Consider the following 21,046-nt stretch of genomic DNA (forward strand, 5'->3'; position numbering starts at 1 on the left):
CTAAATGCAAATAAATAAATAGCTTTTACTGATGGAGGATGGCGGGAGCTCTTGCACCCCCGCAGTGGGTGCGCTGCTGTGTGCTCTCTGCCCCCCCTCCGCCCTCCCCGCTCCTCGGTGAAGCACCTCCCCCGCGCACGGCCCGGCCACCTCCCCTCGCGGGGGGGCGGGGCGAAGGGACGTCGCCACGCCCTCTGAACGCGCCCATTGGTGGAGAGGGCGCGGGGCCCCGCCCAGGGGTGGGGCCCGCCGGCGCGGCGCTGTCCGCCCGCCGGAGCCGCGCCGGGGCCGCGGGAGCTGCCGTCGGTGTCGCCGCGGGAGGGAGGCAGCGCCATGGCCGAGAGATACGATGTGGTCGTGGTCGGCGGCGGCATCTCAGGTGGGTCCGGCGGGGAGGCGCAGCCGGGGGGGCCGTGGGAGCGGCGCCTGGCCCCCGCCGTCCTTAGCCGCAGGGGGGTCGCAGGGGCGCTAGGTGCCCCCGGGGTTTCAGGTGCGTGGAAGAACGGGGGGAAACTCGGAGCAGTGTTCCAGTGCGTGTTCGCGGCTCCTTGCGCTGCTTTGTGCTTCGTGCTTGGGAGAAGGTCTGTGGGAAAGCGCACAGGTGTGGAGTGCAGCCTGGGGTTTCTGCGTCACAGCGAAGGCACTGGTTTTGAATTGTGGTTTTCGAGGTGGCTCTTGCGTTGGTGGTCCTTGTGTTCTCCTGATGAGTACTGCAGAAAGACGTCTGGAAGTACGTGCAAAAGCAGCTTGGGTTTTGTTACTTTGAGAGGAGCTGTACCGGGAGATGGCCAAGTTCCCTAGTTGTGCTGGAGGCTTCACGCTTTACCCCAAACTTCCTGAAATATTGTTCAGATCTTACTTTTAGCAGTATTGAGTGCCTTGCTGGTCCCTTCTCTCTTTGCTTAAGAAGAGAAGCCATTTTTCTGATGGTACCTCAGATAAGAATGTTGTTATGCTACAGAAAATCTGTATTTGCATTGTCCGTCGGATAAATACTGTGTTAGCAGCTTTGGCCAGGCTTCAGTTTTCAGGGAGTCTTTACTTCACTAACAGTTCAGAAAAGGTGAGTTGCATAACAGGGTGACTTCAGTAGTACTCCAATCATTACTGCTCCTATTGCAGGGATACTAACAGTTTCTATTAGAATTGAGATGCAATCAGAGGCTTCCCTTTCTTTAAACCGCAATGCATTAATGCATAAAATAGCATGTTGTTTACTTTAAAATTATGTCGGTTACATAATTGCATTATTGTAAATTATTATTTAAATAGTTACAGGTTTTTTTAGTAAATAAAATGATCTGTAGTATCCTCCAGCAGAAAGGAAGAGTTCGGACCTAGGTTCAGCTTGCCTTTTTGTTTCACCAGATGCCTGAGTGTTTTCATGGTAACGTAAGTCATTTGCTCTTTGTCCTTAAGGTTTCTGTAATCCACAGAGCCCTTTGAGGGAATTACAAACCATACTGTGTGCAGCTGATGGTGCTCTGTTTTTAATACAGTTACTAAGTTCTGAGAAGCTCCTCTTCCCTGGAGGATGCCTTGCTCTTTTGGTTTTCTAACCTACGGTAGCATTTTTGAAAGTGCATTGAGCGTTATTTAGCTGGTATCATGGCACACTAGTGTGAGCACCAGTAAGTTACTTCAGAACACTTATTCCTTGGATTAGAGCCTACTCTGGAGTCTGAAATGGATCCAAGCAGGAAATTATGAGGTATTACAGTCCCTGAAAATTTGTAAGCAACATTTGGAAAACAAACAAATGTGTCACAGGACTCTTTGGATACAGGAACATTTTTCTTGCCAGTGGAAACTCTCATGTCATACCAGTTGCATAGAAACTGGTGTTTACCTTTTATGAATTTGAACAAACATCATTTTAAGAAAATGTCTTAGAAAAATGAACAATAAATGCCTTATTTCATGACTAATTTCTCTGTAGTATGTCATACTATTTATGGCTGTGCACCCTAATTCCTATCACCTTTTACTTTCTTTTGCTTTTCTTACAGCTTTTCTGTCACTACTGTTTTTGTATCAACGTAGCAGCTGTGTAAGAGGGCTAGACAGTGATGCTTTCTGATCTTAAAAAAATAATAATAATAAATAAGCTGTTTCTGGAATTTTGGTCCTTGTGAGGTAAATAGTAAAACTTGCTCCAGTGTGCGCAGGGTTTCACCCTCTGCATTTCACTGATTCAAACCTTGACTTGTTGCTGCCAAGACATACTTGCAGCTTTCTCAAACGGACAAGTTTTCTCTCTTCTATCCTCCTACTATGAGTTAAATACTCCTTGCCTGATGCTTACAAGAAAGGATAGGAAATGTTGGGATAAACCTGAGATAGTCATTTACTGGAATTGCATGAAATATATATAAGGCATACTGCTTGTTATCTTAAGTATGAGCTTCCCAGTACTGAGATTAGGCTTTTTAAAATGTTTGTATAATGCCTAACAAAATGAAGCTCAAATCCTGACTGACATCTCTGGAGATCTTTATTTTTCACTGAAAAATAGGTAAAGGTCTTCACAGCCAAGTTCTGAACTAGCAAATGCATTCTTCTCATGCACACTACTGGCATCTATGTGCACACGTGTAGACATGAGGTCTTTCACAGGGACACAATCTACTCTGCACTTAGCAAGTCACAAGCTAGGGTTTTGCAAAGAGTATTTCACGGTGAGGAAAGTACTTGTAGGAAACAAGCAGGCTCTGGTAGCCTGTACCACTATTTTTTTTTTCTGATACACTCTATGGAACTGTGTTCAAACTGTCCAGACTGCGTGAGCAAGTATATTTGGACCCCTAAGGAGAGGGAGCTACCAAATTTGAGCTAAATTCATCTTTCTAGGTGTCTGTGCGTGTTAATAATGTGCAGGTGACCAGGAATGGCCTTATGAACGTGTTTTCGTCATGCTTTTTTGATAGTATCTCTGATACAGATAACAACAGTTATAACATCTTAGCCTCCGTCATATTAAATGAACCGATACATAAAGATCTTTCCCTACCTATGGGAAATTCATCCATATAACTTTTGAATCTAGTTTCCATCCCTTAACTATAGGGTCTTCTAGTGAACTGAAGAGTCCAGTTTGGATTGATTTTGATCTTTTCCTCATGTATTCTGGTTTCAGCTATGTAATTGTCTAAGTTGTTGAACATAGAAAGTTGACAACATGTGACACATTGTGGATGTGTGTTTGACATTCCATCAGACAGACCTCTACCAATTCAGTTAATGCGTTACTATAGTATTAGTAAGTTTTTAACTTCTGTGTGGACTAATTACTGCAGTAGTTATTGAAAAATTCCAGAAGTTGTCCATTTTATGCAACAAATTATTATCCATACCTTCTGATTCATTATTACAATTGAAGTTTCATTACCTGCTTGCTAAGCTAAGGCCACAATTAAAAGCAAAGTTATATTTTGTCTCCAAAGCCATAGGATGGTGTATACCCAGTTGCTTTGAGATGTGAGAGAGGTTACAAGGAGATTTGTCTTTTTCGGTCACTCTTTGGAGTCTGCACATTAACAACTGGGCAACATTAAGTGCTCTGAGAGTTTTGGAAGAACCCTCAGATATTTTAGTGTTTAAGATCTAGAAATTGGCTGCTGCTTACATATGATTTGTAATTCCTCAGAGCTTTCTAACTAACCTTATTGGGTTATATTTTCACATGGATAACAAAATGCACTATGTTGACTCAAAGACCTTGCCAAATTTGAAGTCAGTGCTAGAACTTCCAAAACAGAAGAAGAGGGTGAGGAGGGAGAGAAGGTCCGTTGTTTTTCAACATCACATAAGAATGTTTGTATCCTAGAGGTTTACAAGTAGTCAACCGATTTTAGCCAAGATTTTTCAGGGAAAAAAAAATCAGACTGAAAACACCAGCAAAAATTCAAGCTTAAATAGTTAAAATTTGTCAAAAGAGAATGTAAGTGAAAACCCTAACTGATTCACTGAAAAGTTTTGGTAATATTCACACCAACCTCACCTTAAGCATGAATTTTGGATACTGAAAACTTAGCTTATCAAAAGAGCACATGCAGAATTAAGAATGAGTTATTACATGATGTAAAACAGATATCCATCAGATTTGGATAAATATAGCCAGAAGCATGCAAGTCCAAAAGAACTTGTACTAAAATATATTTTGGAAGAATTTTGAGTACATTGTTACAAGAACAGAGTGAAACGGAAATGTAGCCATAACTGAAACTTGCACTGAAGGTTATCGTTCCTTGACATGGATAATTTTCAATGTGAAAACACACTTGTTCTTAGTTTAAAGCAGAGAGATCCAATGGCTGAACAAAGGGGACTCTTAGATTTGCCAGCCACATGCAGGAAACAGCAGTGTTTCCTATTACAGTTATGTACAAGTCCAAGGACCACAAATTATAGGAGAAGTGGGAATACAAAAATGTAGTAATTAGTCTTTATATTGAAAGAAAATGTATGAAATGCCATTAGGGATTCTTTTTCTCTCCGTGATAGAGTGCTACTGCCTTGGTATCTCCTAGTGCATGCTCTGTGATCAATAGAATTACTGCTTGAGTTATCCATGCATTGGCTGTGGTCTCTGTGTGAAGTACTGTCTAATGAGGAAATATAGGTTTTCCTTACTTGCTCTAACAACAGCAGAACTTATGTTGCATACTGTGCTGTTTGTTTTGACAGCATGCCAACTTACTGGTGGGTGGTAGTGTTAGATAAACTGTCAAATACACAGTTACTGATAGAAGATATAATCCATCACACCTTTTTAAATTTGGAGTAATTTCCAGTAGCCTTTTTTTGTGTTGCTTCCAGATTTACTCAGAATTTGACCCGCAGGCATGCAGTAGGTTGTTCCTAAAATATGGCCTGGGTTCTGCTGTTTATATTCACTGTGTGCTGAACTTTGGCTGCTCAGTTCCTCAGCATTTTCTTTCTGGATCTAATAGGAACACTGATATCAGTGATAATGGCATCACATTTGGTACCATTTTTGGATGCAGAAATAAATAGCATTGTTTTACAGAGCTCTCAGTTCCCCAACCTGACTGTCATCAGGTAAAAAAATCAATGCATAATCAAAACAGTTGAACCCATATATAAAGTTTTATGGACATTGTGGACAACACCTGCAAATAAGCAGAAATACCTCCCTTTTTGTAAGTACTTAAAGCCCATGATAGCATTTAGTTATTACACATTCTAATATTTTGCTAGTAAAGGTACAAAATGTGACATGTGGCACGCTTTTCGTTTAAGACACTCCTTTGTGGTATGCTCCGTGCTAGATTATATATAGTTGTGGTCAAAATAAAATTATTAAAATTACTAATATTTCTGTATCTGCTTATATAATAAATGTGTTGCATTTTCTTCATCTTTCATCATTTTCTTCCTCATGCAGTTTTCTATGGTGAATGCGTCATTTATAAAAGTTATCTAACTCAAGCAGTAGCCCAAACAGTTACAGCTGGTCCTGTTACTCAAGGAAGAATGTGCTGATTTTGTCTGGCACGAATAGTACATACACCAGTGTGACTCATTACCGAGCAAATTCAGAGTTCCTAAGAAAGCACTGTAAATCTACAGTTTGCTCTTGAAAGCTAAACTTTGCACCACGCCTCAGATTTAGTTGAAAGTTGTTGAAAGGTAGGAACAAGTATTCCTGTTAACTAGATGCGTCTGAAATCTTTGAATTATTTACAACCACTAGTAAAAGGCCTAGTAGTTAGGACTTAATACTAAATATTCCAGCATAATGAAAACATGCAGACGACTGGCATTAAATGTTTTGAGGGAATATCACTGCTGACTTCTGTGATATTTGTGGAAATTATGTTGATCATAATTTTGTTGTAACCTTTTTTCACATACATGTTTAGTTGAAGAGCATCATTTTAACAGGCAGGAATTTATTCTGCCTGCTGTCTGATTTGTACATAAAGATAGGACGGGTGCTCCATTTTTAACTCTGTGCTTCGTTTTATACTAGTTTACTTTTTTCTGTGATTTTGAACTTGAAAATCACAGTGAATGTATGTGTAAGGGTCGAATCAGCCTAAGCCTATAATTCGCTTTTCCTGTCCACTGTGTTTCTATTAATATTTGCCATGAGAAACTGTCTTTGTACACTTCAGAACAAGGTTTGCATTTGTTCAAGTTGTTTAAACAATAGCACCATTTAAACCGATTAGACTGACTTGTTCTCAGTTAAACGTTGTACTCTGTGATAGAAAATACATATTCTCTTTTGGTTGAAATCTTAGATGAATCAACTGGGTTATTTTTGAGGAGGGAAAAAAGCACTGACATATAGGAAAATCATTTATCTGAAAATGGCGAAAATAAATAAATGCAGTCTCATCCCTAGTATTGAACAGACTTGAACAAGGATAATGAAAGAACTTAAGGAATTATAAAATGTGGATTTTTTGACAAACAAAGTTAGTGGTATTATGGTATTAGGCAAGACTGAAAGAAGAAATGAATGTAGACTTGTGGTGAGCATTGTTTATCTGTTACTCAACTTGCTGTTTTGTGCAAAATTTAATGGGTTGTAGTTAAGTTAGTAAGTTCTTTTGCTCATCTTTGCTGGTGAGTGATCTTTTGTATGCTGTTGTCCATCAGTGGTTTCTCTGGAGTTAACTCTGGTGAAACAGTGTATATTTTGCCAATATTCTAAAACTTACGTAAATACCATGGTGTGTAAGAGAACTCTAAATAGAAGAAAATGATGTGGGGAGGAGGAGGAGATGCAGAAGGGACGTTTTACCCTAAGGTCATAGTAGAAATGTTTTCCATCTCATGTAGGCAGGTTCATGTTTACTGGGCAAAGAGACTTCTGCTAGAATCAGTTCTTGTTATTCAAAAAGTTGCCAGATTTAATTATTCAATTGTATTTGGAAACAATTAGGTTATCTATCAGTGAAACAGTAAAAATAATCGCAGCACTAGCATGCTGTTATAGTGGAACTTTATTGAGCCTATATTGAAACTATCTTACTTCACTGATGTGTATTAATGAAAGGAAAAGCTTTAAAAATATTCCACTGTTAAAAGCAGAAAAAAATAGACTTTTGCAAAGATCTTTTTTCTTAAATTATTCAGTTAAAGGCTGCCAGAACACTACAATAATGAGATAGGAGCTTTTCATGTAAAGTTATTGTCTCACTTCAAGTACAGTAGAGTGGATTAACAAGGATTTTAAGAAGTAATATCATATTAAGTTGTTTTTGGTAAACTTTCTGTCCAGTAGTAGATACATAAAGGCAAACACATTTTGTCAGACGAACTAGCAACTAAGGAAATGATGCATCTAGAAAACCTGGAGACAGTTGCCTTTAGAACAATAACAGTGAATTTTCCATGCCTTTGTTTTGCTGTGTTTGACATGGCAGATACATAGTGGTCCCCATTCGAAAGGTTAAAAGTTCCTTAAAAATCAAGCCTCTCTAATATGCTGAAATGCCTCACATGAACTCACCAGCACTTTTCACACTTTATACCCGTATTATGATCTTCATCACCAAACATTTGGGTGTCTTGAGGCAGTGTGATGTTTTTACATTGTGCTATAATGTCATAGGCACACCAGCTGCTACTAATCCAAATGGAAGAACTCCTCTAGCACAGGAATTTGCAGCAGGGGGACTTTACTTGGCATCGAGAAGATAGACTGATGACAGAGATAAGACTGTGCTCTTCAGAGTGTTTTTGACGAAGCAGATCACTTGTACCTCCTGTTCCTCCAGAATGCTGGTGGACCAATCTTCAGCTCTGATATCTAGTTACTTGCCCAGCTGATCCAAGCAATCTGAAAAAGAGGAGTTAAGAAGTTGAGTACTTCCAGGTCTGATATTATGATGGGCAGAAACATTCTTTGCTTGATACTGTGACATTTTTATGGTATCAGATTGCCACCACTTTCCTTCACTGTCCTTCATTACCTTGTGTGGGCACTGCCCTTACATGTTTGGGTGTGTTCAGTATGCATTGTAAGAAGTCTTATCTCTAAGTAAGATACCAATGATTAATGTTGCTGATTATGGCGTATCAGTAAATCTGTTTATACTGGGCTTACAGAGTCCAGATGAAAAGATATTTATGGTAGAATGTAGTATTATTTTGTACTGTCCTACCATGTTTTCAATAAAGTAACCTTTTTTTCCCCTCTTACCATTTATGCAGCGCTCTGTTTATGTGCCCTATATCAACCTCACTGTTGAGGCAACTTGCTATTATTCTCAAAAATTTCCTATGAAATGACAAAATGCTTTCCATATTCTGTGGCTCCATTGGCAAATGAAGTTCAGGTCTCTTGTCCTATCTGTAGGGATGAACCTCCCTCTCCTATAAGCTAAAAACATACTTTATCTTATTTTCCTTCTGACTACATACAAAACTCGGTCTTATTCAGCATTTGTATGTTTCAGCCATGGTATTTATTTGGTACTCTGAAGACTGGCATAAATTCATGATGATTTGATGCACCTGAAACTAGTTTGCATGATAGGTTAATGCCTTTTTTCAGAAATGGAGGCAGCAGCAGTACAATCTGTGACAGCAGCAATTTTAAGTCCTTAACAGCACTGCAAAATCGATTGGAATAGTGCTTGCTTGTATGGTGTCTTCAGAGAGAGGGAGCTCAGTATGAGATTGCCATAGAAACCCTTGTGGAAGATGTATAAGTCGTCTTGCTTTGTTTATGCTGATCTAAAAACAAATGAACTTCTATAGCCAGGTACTTCAAATGAGGCCTGGGTTTGGCAGCCTCCCTTCATCATACCATGACAAGTAGTACATTTCTAATTCATAGCATCAGAGTGAGATCTAGAAGGAGTATGGCTATGATTTGGGATGGCTTGCAGCTTTATCTCTAGGATATGCTTGGAGGAGATAGAGGAGGCAAGGAGACACAACACTAGTCTTGGCTGCTGGGAGCCAAACTCTTGGATGAGAGAGGTGATGACAGCATCGCCTTGTGAAGCATGATGAAAAGGGACAGTCTGTGAAGCAGTCACCACTGCAGTTGCAAAAAGACCCCAGCACATGCTCATCCATGCAGCATTTTCACCTAGCACAAGCATCAGTTCCTAACTTAGGAAGGAGAAGACACCCATGTGTGGTAGCTGTGATAGGCCTGCCCATGCTGCAATAATATAGGCCTACACAAAGGAGCTTTAAAATAGCTTGCTTGAGCCCTGACTATGACCAGAGAGATTGCAGCACCCAGCTGGGTTTTGGCTGATCTGTCTTGCCTCTGGCAGCGTACGGTGGCTGGATTTGGAGTGCATGTATGCCTGAGGGCTGCCATGACTCCACAGTGATGCTTGCGTTGCAAAAGGAGAATGAGAAGACATGCCCTCCCTTGGCAACTCCCCAGTTGCAAAGAAATGCATCAATCTCAGATGTTTGTTCTACGGAGAATACTAGGACAATGACAAAGCTCTTGGGAAATTTAAGCTGTGGAGAAGATAAAAGGAAAATATGCAATGCATTTTGAGGATGATCATACTTATGTATCAAAAGCAAATAGGCTTCCTGGTCTGTGGCGTTGTTTAAGGTACACATATATAAAGCTTGTATCTAGTGCACTTCAGTTCAAACTAGAATGGAAGGATGGAGTTCAACAGACAGATACATACAAATATAGATAATGTTCATGTGCTCTTGCTAGTCCCCTATTTTGAAAGAAGATTGTTCCCATTCTTTAAATATATAAATAAAACCCTTCAGTCAACATATTTGGGTTGACCTCTACCTCTTCTCCCCACTTCCATCTCCTGTCTTTTTTGGTGGTTTTATTCAGCTGGGAAGATAAAATTGTTTTTATCTTGGATTGAGCTATTTTTTCTGCATTTTCAATATAAATGCACAGTTTTTAAATTCAGTCTTCCAGGTCTAATCTTCAACTTTAAACTTTTACAATGTCAGAGGTTAAAATCATTGCTGCCTCTGCTTATGCTGTCTCACTGGGCCTGCAAGATTTGTAATTGGTATGGCTTTTATTTCTCAGTTGGGCCCTCTGTCAATAAGCATCTTTGTCCTGGTGCAGCTTTTGCCCTTTCTCAGTCTCTGAGCTCAGAGACCTTTTTTCAGAATTGTATCTACAGCAACACTTGGGTTGACAGCAATGAAACTCAAAATTTGTAAGACTGGAGGGCAAAGAAGTACAACAGCAGGTTGTGCTTCAACCTTCAAGCAACCAGGTTAGCAAATTTCAGTTGTATTATCCCCTGTTTTCCGCCCTTTAACTGTCTTTGTTTGAATGCATCATATAATTAAGCTATAAACTAGCATTAAGTTCTAATGCAGTGCAGCGTGACTGTTATTCTTTCTAAGAAGGGGTTACATGTATATAGCTATTAGATATAGCATGAAATGACAGATAAGGGCGACAGCCCTTTCTAGGAGTAGAGGGAATGTGGGCAATAGTGGAGTTGCATGCAATTCTTTTTTAGTATCTAAGCCAGATTTTTCTTTGCTTCATGTTCCATTGGGTAACACGTGAACATGCTATGCATTCTTCTCAGAAGAAATATATCTATAGTAAACTTTCTTATAAAAGAATTATCTGCTCGTGCCTGATTGTACAAAGGTATTTATTCAGATAAGGTAACACGTGAACATACCATGCATTTTTTTCAGAGGAATATGTCTATAGTAAACTTTCTTGTCAAAGAATTATCCATTCATGCCTGATTGTATAAAGCTATTTATACTGATAGAGAAACTCAAGCTTCTATTTTAGAAATGCAAGAAAACCATTTTTTTTATCAAAGCAGCCACTGCATATTTTGAAAAATCATTTTTCTTAACATGAGTATATATATTTGAAACAAAACACTGCAGTTTGTGTTTACAACATTAAGCTTGTGTTTTCTATTTATGTTGAAGGGGAGGAGAACATCATCACCGAAAGGATTAAAGAATTAAATTATAAGTGTTCTACACCTTTCATGCAGTAAAAAACCCAAACTTTTGATAGAAATGAGGTCAATTTGGAAGATGTTCTCTACAGTAACAATTGACTAGCATTTTCAAAAACTAGAGTATTAAGTAGTTGGAAGTATTAAGTATACTTCTGGTTCATCAGTAATCTAAATATGATAAAAGGATCTAAAGTTATCTTCAGGTGAATGTGGAAAATATATATCACTTTTGCCAATGTAAGATGTATGGATTTCCTAAGTTCTGGTTTCCAGTGAATGCTGTTCTGCTTGTCTGTTAAAAGACTATGTGCACCGAAGCTTATGGATTATTCTGTATAAATGAACACCATTAATGTTATCCAGAACCTTAGAATCATTTCTATCCTCTGATCTTTTAAGATGTACTTTCTTTGTGGGCTTATGAACAGTTGCTTTTAATCACATTTCTAAGTAGTGTAATAAACATGAATGTAATATTATTCTTTACTGCAGGGTATCTTGTTGGAAAGCTCTGATCAATACGGCTGGCTTTTGTATACTTAGGGAGGGGAAAGAACTCCAAGTAAACAATGCTTCGGTGCCAAATTGGCCCGCAGGACAATGGGATAATCTGATTTCGCAAACTCATGATTGCTTTTTACAATTTCAGTTCACATTTATCAAAAGTAAAGAGGACTGCTGTCCTATTGAATTTTTGGTTGTCGCTAGTGCCTCCATCACACAGTCTCATAATTAGATGATTTCTACTGAGATGGTAATTCCTTTTATAATTTTCTACATACAGCCCATTTGACTGTCGTGGTCAAACTCCACTGCTTAAAATGAATCTTGACAGTGAAGCAGACTTTCCTTCTGCATGTGAATGAGGACGATGGATAGGAATAGAGTGGAGGGTTGATAAGTGAGAGAAGAAATTGGAAGCAGACCTTGCTGAAATATCCCTATTCAGTATATTATTGTTTCTACCACTTGAGCACTGCAGGCCCCAAAGGGTTTGGTTCTGCCTTTCTATGCCCCACACACATTAAGAATTAGATGCATATCCCTTAATAATTGAGATTTTGATAATCTAGAAAAGGAAAATTCCGTCTGTGGAATGTTATTTATGCTGATGTTTATAAAATGCAGCTAAGCAGCAGCCATATAATTTCTGTGGTAAGAAGCCCTCAGACTTCTCTCAGGATTTTTGAAAGCAGTATTGAAATCTCTGTCGATGAAATTTGTGTTCTAATTGAATTGTTTATCTCAAAAGGTTTTTTGACCATGTAGGTGATTGATTGCTGGCACTTGCTTTAAAGGACTGTCTTTTTTTCTCTGGTAGGCTTGTCAGCAGCCAAATTACTGTCTGAATCTGGGCTTAACGTGGTGGTTCTTGAGGCCCGGAACAGAGTTGGAGGAAGGACATTCACTATTAGGGTAAGTGCTTCATGAGATGCCTAAATCCCTATTATACTGGTCTGCAGGGTTGGCATCGTCAGCAAGTGGGCGGAGTGGGAGAGAGTTCCTGAAGAATACAGATGTCTCAAGTTGTGGTCATTTTTGTAAAATAATAGAGCCCTGTTTGGAAGGGCTGCATTTCAATATATGCCAGTGTGCCTCCCAACAAGAGACACTATAAAATTGGTCTGTAAGTGACCCTGAGAGTCATCAAACAGGATCCGTGTGTCTAACAATAAGTGTGTAGTGCTGTTTTAACTGCTGAGGATGCACTACCTGGTCTCCGGTTTCCTTTTCAGGCAACTGCAGATCTTTTGTGGGTCCTGTGTCAGATTTGCCAGCCCTACACAGAAGTCTTGGATAACTTAGGCTGTTTAAAATGATGTTCAACATCTGCATTAAGAACTACCCACTTAGTCCATACTCTTTGTACTCGGCAGGATCTGTTGCACCTTTAACATTACAGAGAGAAACGTATCTGAGACCCTGAGTCTGAAAGCATTTCTCCTTTCACTTCCATCCCACTTTGTATGCCATAGTAGACATGACAACAAAAAACCTTATAGGAAACAGCCTGAGTAAGGTCAAACATCACTGTAGCTCAGACATGCATTTTAACACAGCTTAAAATTATCTGAAATAGCATTCCTGCTTCTAAAAAATGGACTGCAACTTGTTTGCCATGTAAAGGAAAAGTAAAGACACAATGAATCACCAGAGGTGCAAAGTAGTGGAATACAGACATTACCTCTGTTTCCCAGCCTAAATGTAGGGGAGGGTTAAATTATGTCAGATACCATTGCTTGGGAACTGGAGCTAAACAGTGGCGTTTCAACAGAACCCATTGTCCTAGAAACAAACATAAACAGCCTCTCTCTGTGACACTGAAAATGCCTAGCCTGAAATGCTCACTATAAACAGTGTTAAAAAGACTTACTGTCTTTGGGCTTCAGCCTGCTCCTAAGAGTGTGTGTCTGTGAAACGTTTCACTTTGTTCCCAGCATCAGACCCCAGATGCTGGTCTGAGGGACGTGTGGAGCACCTTTGCTGGCAGGCACAGCTGGAGGCTTCTGGCCAGAACGTTCTGGGCTGGAGCCAAAGCATGCTGTACAGAAAAGGAGATTACTCTTTCCAAATACTACCTGTGCAGTGCTCAGCATCTACAGCATTAAGTCTAAGCAGACATCTACACAGAGAGAGAAGAAAACCCTTAGTGAGACAGGTTGTGCAATGATGAAAAAAATAACATCAACTCTGAAAAAGTGGGGTCAGTCTTTTAATAAAAGAATTGATTCAGCTGGATATTTCTTCATATTCTCATGTCCTTTGTGTGAATAAAAAGCTAATTCTGAAAACTAGTGAAATTTAAACAAGAGTTAAACCCAGTTACACACAACTGTGTGATGGAGTGAAGACAATGTGGTGTCTGTGTCTCTGTCATTACAGGGAACAAAACTGTGTGCTCTTAAGTCAGTCAGTATGCTTTATCTCCTGTGCATATAGTTGCAGTGGTATGCAATATGGAATAATTCTTCCTAATTCTAGATACTTATATTGAAGAGTTTCCCACAAAGCTTCTGATTTTTCTGTTCTTTCTTTTGACAGAACAAGCAAGTGAATTATGTAGATGTTGGTGGATCGTATGTAGGACCTACCCAAAATCGGATTCTCCGACTGGCAAAAGAGCTAGGTGTTGAGACATATAAAGTGAATGTAGCAGGCTCTGCCATCCATTATAGGAGGGTAGGTACTATATCTTTCATGTTCAGATACCTGAAGATAACATTGAACTTCAGAAATTACTGGCAGTCATTAAAAGTCTTCCATTTAAACCTCATTTTTAGTAATCCAGTATGCATCTATTTGAAGTATTATTTTTTCTGTTTTGACTTATCAGCAGTTGGATCAATAATTCTTGTTTTCTTATGTAAATAGTACAATCAGACTGATGACAGTTAAAAATTGGGGACAGATTTGACACTTTTAATTATTTTTTTAACCATATCCTGTACAGAATTCTCCTCGGGTTTCTGGGAGGCTACCCAGACTTTCAGATCCTGCTTTCCTAACCTTCAAAGATCTGCTCAGAAGCATCTGAATCAACTGTGTTTAACTGCACAGATGTCATCTTATTTTTATTTTGCATTCTTCTGTTGTATTTTTGTCATAAAGTCTATGAACCAAGAAGAAAAAAACTTAATGTGATGCCTTCCCAACCCAAATAGCCAGAAGAAAGCAACATCAAAGACCTACTCCTTTGGCAGTAATTTATATTGTAGCCATGTCCATCTCTTAGCAAAATAGTAGCACTCACACAACTTCCTTTTATTTTTATTTTTTGTTTTGTTTTGTTTCCTGGAGGCCTTCCTGAAAAGCCTTTGCATTCTAGTGTGGTGACACCAAAGACAATAGGCGATCAATTGTCTAAGTTTCCTGCTGTTTGAGCGAGTGCCAATTTGCACTTGGGAAGCCAGTCTTATCACTGAGCATGCAATAATCTAGCAGACTGTTGATTCCTGCATGCTGTCCCTCCTTTCCCCTTCCCGGGCTACCCCATAGAAACAACTGGAAGTCATTCAGGAGAAACAGAAATTTTTGACTGAAACTTAGGGCAATTCTAGTTCTGAAATCCAAGCCCAATGCAAATAAATAATAAATTTCACTTTCTTAAGCTTGACGTAAGACATGCCATTTATAATATGATTTATGTCCAAGGGTATGATACTGTTAGATAACACAACGTTAGACAACATAATGTTATAGGACAGTTGTATAACTTATTTCTCCCAATTACGCAACTTGCTTCTTTTCAAGCCTATTAAAATCCCTCCCAGGCCCTTAGAAAAGGATTCATCTCGCTTAAATTTGGATATCTAGAAATTGAACATCTAATTTGAGACTAATTTAGATTCTCTCTATAGTTAGTGATGAAAAACAGGCATCTTCCAAGGCTTATTCTAAGCTGCATGTCTGAGATATGGGGCAGAGGGATTTTTAGATAGCTGTTTTTGAATAGGTAACTAGCATGTAAGTGACTAAAGTGAACTGAAATGAAACCTATCTTCAGAGAAAATTTCTGACTCGTATATTAGTTTTTTAGCCCTCACCTTTATTTTCAGGTCTTCCCACTCCCAGGCTATGCATAGCAACTGAGATGCTGTGATTCTGTTCTTGCAGAGGGCAGTGAAGTGGAAACATAATTAAGGAAAATTCTTGAAACAAAAGATTATCTATGTAGTACCAGCACCTCTGCAAAAATGTTTTTAATTAATAAAGAGATAATATAATTATCACTTCGTAGCTTACCCCCTTCTATATGCAGACTCTGGTATATTGTACGTGTGTATCTAGAGAGAAAGACTGGGACAGGGGAGACAGACTTAAGATCCACAGGAATTAGGTGTGAGTGTCCATCTCCATATCCCATAAATCTTTTCTTTCACCTGCTTAAAGAATGTCTCCTTCAAAAACAACTTTTACCTTTTACCTTGCTTTCAAAAGACTGTTACTTCTTAACTTTTTTATACTCTTTGGTTTTGGTACTTATCGGACTTTGTCAGAACAGGGCTTGAAGTCTATAAGAGTTAATGTTGATGTACTTGATAGACAGTAGGCAAGGCTATGTTATGATTCCTTAACTGTTTTCATTTTTATTTTATTCCTGTAGATTTTTGCTGGAATTGGAGTAATGTATTCATACTGGGAAGTTTTAGGACATGGTACTCTAACTTCTCCATATAGGCCAGTTTCATGCTGTGCTCACAAAGTAGTCACATTTTAAATAATTGCATAGCCACTCCACAGTATTCAAAGAATAGATTGGACTGTCTGGTGTAAGATCGGTGTAGTTCTACAGCAAGGGAGCTGGGCTGATTTGTGCCAGCTGAATGTTTGGCCCATTGTGTTTAATTTAGGCTCAGACATGGGTCTCTTAGCTCCTTAGAAGGCATTTATCATCTGTGTGTTAAATAAAATGAGCTAATGGGTTACATTAATTTGAACTCTTAATCTATTCTGACACTGAAACTATACCTTTTTTTATCATATATTGTATTTTCATGTCCTTATTAATGACCATGTAATTTTGTAAGTTTTCTTTGAAGTAGATGCATGTTCCTAAGCAAGAGGCAGAATTACAAACTATTCAGCTACCTGATATGCTGTGAATCAGTTCTGGATTTGGCATAGTGTTCCTGCTGAACTAACTGGGGCCTCCAAGAAAGGCTTAGTTTTTGGACCTTAAGGTCTCCAAGTATGAGCAGACTTAAGCCCTAAATAAATAATAAAGGTACTCTTGTTCCTGTAAGTCTCTTTCTTCCCTTCTAAGTTTTTTTTTTTACTGCTTTTCTCCTTATTTCTTCCTTGAGAACTTGTGTAGTCATGGTGTTTTTAGGGCCCCCTTGCTTCTGAATCTTCTCCTTGCATCCCATTTCTACATGAGACCTATCGAAAACAAACTTCAGTACAGACTACTAGCTAGGCTGATGGTGATCTTTGGGGCTCTGTGATTTTGTGGCTTGTACATTTTGCCTCCTACTTATTGTTTGTATGCTTCAATGGTGAGTTGTCCAGGCAGAGATTTGTGCTCTCGTGGCTGTAGAGAGAGGAGAGACACCTTTCATATTCATTAAAGGTACTTCTGGAACCCAAACAGTAGTAGTATTTCCTAGATAATAGAAAATGTGTTAGGTGATTTGGTATTAAAAGATCATTACTCCAGAACATAAATATTCATCTGGAAGACTGATGTGTTGGACTAACAAACTGTCAGCTGTGGGCCAACTGCTGTCTTTCAAGTTTGAAAGGCATCACTGAAAACTTATCTTCTTGTATCTCATCTGCTATTTCTGTCAGTTAATGGCTGTCAGAAATCATGTAGCCAGGGTCAGCAAGGAAGCTTTATTCCCAAGGGTGTATCTCTGCAGTTTGCGATCCAGCAGCGGTTTTCTCAGAGACAAGAATGAGCATTTTCTGAATAATGACGAAACATGGCTTTAAATTTTGTGTGACAGTTATTCAACCATATATAATCCTCAGGATCCCCAAATGAAGAGGTTTTTGGTCTCTTGTTTATCATATTAATAAGTTTAGTTTTGCTCTTTCTGAAGCCTTCCAGGATGCAGCTTGGACCGAATTAGATGGAAGTGGGGAAATTGTTTATTGTAGAAGAGGAAGCAGCCAAGGGAAAGTGAAAATCTCCTGAGTGAGTTCATGAGCTGCTCTGCTCAGAAAGGATTTTTTCCCCATATGTATGTGAAAAAATTCCACATACCATGTGCTTTAAATATTGTGTTGCTTTGTGTAGGCAGGTTTCCTTTGTAGTCAGTTTTATTTGGAAAATCAGATATGTAGCTGCTGTTTATCTTTTTATATTTTTGTTCACTCTTTCCCATCAGTTAATATGGTAACATGTGGACTTCTTTTATATGAATCACAAATTTGGCCACATCCTGTCATTCTAAATCTGTACCTTCAACCTGTAGATTTTGTTACGAGATACTTGACTTTCTTTCCAGCCAAATTGCTCTGTGGCTACTGTCCCATAATTCAGAAAGCATGTTTTAGGAATGAGAAGAGTCAGGGGTGCTGGAGTTCCCCCTTTCCAAAAGGGGCAGATAGCTTTTTATTTTTAGGAACCTTGTCACACAGTGTGCTATTTTCATTTTCACATTAACGGAAGACTCTAGAAAATAAAGGCATTAGTGCCTTACTGTGGTATTAAACCTTCTCATATAACTGCAGTCCTTTATTGTCTGTCAATGCTCAGCTCCAGTATATGTAAAATTATTAAATAAGGATTTTTGTTTTGCTCACCATATTCAGTGCAAGGTAATGCTTTGACAGGAGATGAGCATTTGTATGTAATACTTCACATTTACCAAATAGTCTTTTCCTTTCTTCATCTAGCCTTAAGATTAAGACTAATGTGCAGCAGGTAAGCCTGTGATTAAGGATGTGCAGACTGCTGTAATTCTGCAGTTCAGGCACAGGAAATGCAGAAAGACCAAGACACTGCAATACTTTCCAGGTTATTTACTGGAGGTAGTCAGTGAGGGGAAGGGAAGGGTTGCAGAAGGAGGGCTCACATGTTAAGGAGCAACCGTGATAGCTGTGTGTGCTGTGCAAGGCCCAAGGGTAGTAGCAGTGCCTACACTTAGGGTCAGTGACAGCTCCTCCTGTGCTTCCTGATGGACAGGAACCATTTTTGCCTTTCTTAAGGCTGGGAAAACTGTCTGCTGCTCTTACCCACCTTGAAACTCAGGGTAGTATCGTACCTGTCTTAATCAGTTGGGGTAGTTTGGACTTAATTCCTGTAGCTTCAGCTACAAGCTAGAGGATAGCCCTGTATGGGGAAAAGACAAATCTTGCAAGGCATTCTTCCTAACCTCTGAGCTACAGTGCTTGGGGTTGTTGTTTCTTTTGGATCGATGCGGAGCCATTAATCTAGGCAGGCAGCAGGATTCAAATCTGAGGTCTACAGGAAAGCACTCAACACACTGGGAAATGAAAAAATTAGATAAACTCTGTGGGTCAGTCAGGCAGCCTTATGTTAGCATGGGAACAAAGCCAGTAGGTTATTTGCCTTTCAGTTAAGAAAACAGTAGTTCTCAAAATAATCGAATCAGAACACTATAAACTTGTTTAAAAATGGAATATTGCAAGATCTTGCCAGCTGCAGTGAGCTTCTATGTGAAGCAGGCAGCCTGAGCAAGTCTGCTTAGTAGGAAGGCAATATTAAAAAGAAATTAGTAACTTAGACGGGGTGGAAGTAAGCAATGAACAGCCTGCAGTTGTGTCTTCCTACTGTTCTGGAGAACTAGCAAAAATGTTCATGGAAGCCTCTAACTAGAAGGGGGAAAACAGAAAAAAACCCAGCACTCCTGACCTTTCTTTGCTGAATAGTTTGTCCTTCCCATGACTTTTTTGCCTGTTTTCAATAATTCAGGGTATAGAGAAGAATGGACCAGACTCTTCTCAGTGCTGCCCGCCTATAGGATGAAAGGCAGTGGGCCCAAACTGAAACATAGGAATTTCTGTCTGAACATGAGGAAAAGCCTCTTTACTGTGAGGGTAATAGAGCACTGGAACAGAAAGCCCAGAGAGATTTGTGGAGTCTTCTTTCCTGGAGATACTCAAAGGCTGTCTGGACACAATCCTGGGCAATGTGTTCTAGATGACCTTGCTTGAGCAAGGGGGTTGGATTAGATGATCTCCAGAGGCCCCTTTTAACCTCAACCATTCTGTGATTCTATGATTCTGTAACTTAGTAGCCCCATGTCATTTGGCCTAGATTTATCCCCTCTCATGGATGTATTTTTGTAAGACAGTTGAAAAACTGATGTGGCCAAAGCTGTTTAGCTATTTATCTCTCTGATGGATGCTAGGAACAAATTTCTTAGAACTGAGCTTTCTTCTGATCACTTTGGGACCTTTTATAGGTCTAGATCCCTTGCACAAAGAGCTAAAGCGTATATGAACTATTTCAAACTTTCTAAGCTCAGCCTTAGTCTCTCCAGGGCTTTATGACTTCATTGTTATTTTTTACAGCTTTTTCTGCCCTGGGCTCTAATCTTACTAATGTTACATCTTTTTTTTTTTTTTTTTTTTTTTTTTTCCCATAACGAAACCAGCAGGTAATCCAGCTGAGGACTATATTAATTATCACTTGATGTTTCATAGTTCTGAAAGAATGAAATATATGTTCCCATTGGTCTTCCTGGGCTGTACCATTGACTGAGCATATAGGGTCAATAGTATTTTCAGGTCAATAATAGAAGTATATATATGCCTTTTAAAATAGCAGAGAATTGAATCTCCAAAGTGACACATATCACACCAATGGCTGGTATCATAAAACTTCGTGATCAGTCCTCAGAAGAGTTTGTGGTCATGGTTTTTAAAACTAGCTCAAGAGCTAGTATAGTGGTAGGAAAATTACAATAAAACATTAGCTAGCCAGACAGTGAGCAGATTCTCTCTGCCTTACCAATCACTCCATCTGCAGTAATCATGATCATTTGGGAGTTCCTGAACCTGTTGCTGTTTAACACAATAGAGTCAAGACCAGGAGTTGGAAAAGCTGTCTTGGCATGAACCCAGTAGTAGAGTTACTGAGAAGTACTTGTCAGGCTAATCAATAAAAGGAGTAGATTTAGTTAGAATGAGGAGGTGGAGAGGAAATGAGAACAGCTTTTAAAAATCACCTTAGAGTAAGTTACTTTTTTAGCTTTATTTTTTAAATAAGTAGTGCTTTTTCTTCAGTAAAGTAAGCCCAAGGGTGTGAGAGGTATGTACAAGTTACATACATACTCATATGCAACTGCGATTACCATATTAGCAAGCTGTGTGAAAAAAAGGGTCTTATTAAACTGTGAAAAATTTCAAGAAGTTTTCACTTCTACTCTTGAACTGAGGGCTTGTCTTTTCTCTTTATGTCCTTGCAATATTGGCATCACAAAACTTCAATAATAACTTACCTTTACTTGTTGTTAGGTGGCCTGACAAGATTGCACCTCATCTCTGCCTAAGGCAGGGTTGTTAATTTTAAAGCACATCAAGACAGACACATTGATAGCACCTGCATTCCTGACGGAAGTAAAAAGTCTAATAGGAGCAGTATGAAATGATCTTTTTGAAAAACAGAGTTATGCAATAAGAAGAAAACTATTAGCAAT

The 21,046-nt window shown here is 39.1% G+C and overlaps 1 protein-coding gene across 1 annotated transcript in view; it reads left to right on the top strand.

Moving 5' to 3' along the window:
• The first annotated feature begins 245 nt into the window (after positions 1 to 245).
• The window catches only part of LOC146599789 (amine oxidase [flavin-containing] A-like), a 42,004-nt gene continuing 21,203 nt past the window's right edge, over positions 246 to 21,046 (top strand). Inside the window, exons 1-3 of the mRNA XM_085297894.1 lie at positions 246 to 379; positions 12,256 to 12,350; positions 13,977 to 14,114. Coding sequence (XP_085154020.1) covers positions 334 to 379; positions 12,256 to 12,350; positions 13,977 to 14,114 — 279 coding nt within the window. The 5' untranslated portion in view covers positions 246 to 333. The remainder of the gene's footprint in view (positions 380 to 12,255; positions 12,351 to 13,976; positions 14,115 to 21,046) is intronic.

This window comes from Rhea americana, unplaced genomic scaffold, assembly GCF_003343005.1.
Source record: "Rhea americana isolate MKP2758 unplaced genomic scaffold, rheAme1 scaffold_132, whole genome shotgun sequence".
NCBI lineage: Eukaryota > Metazoa > Chordata > Aves > Rheiformes > Rheidae > Rhea > Rhea americana.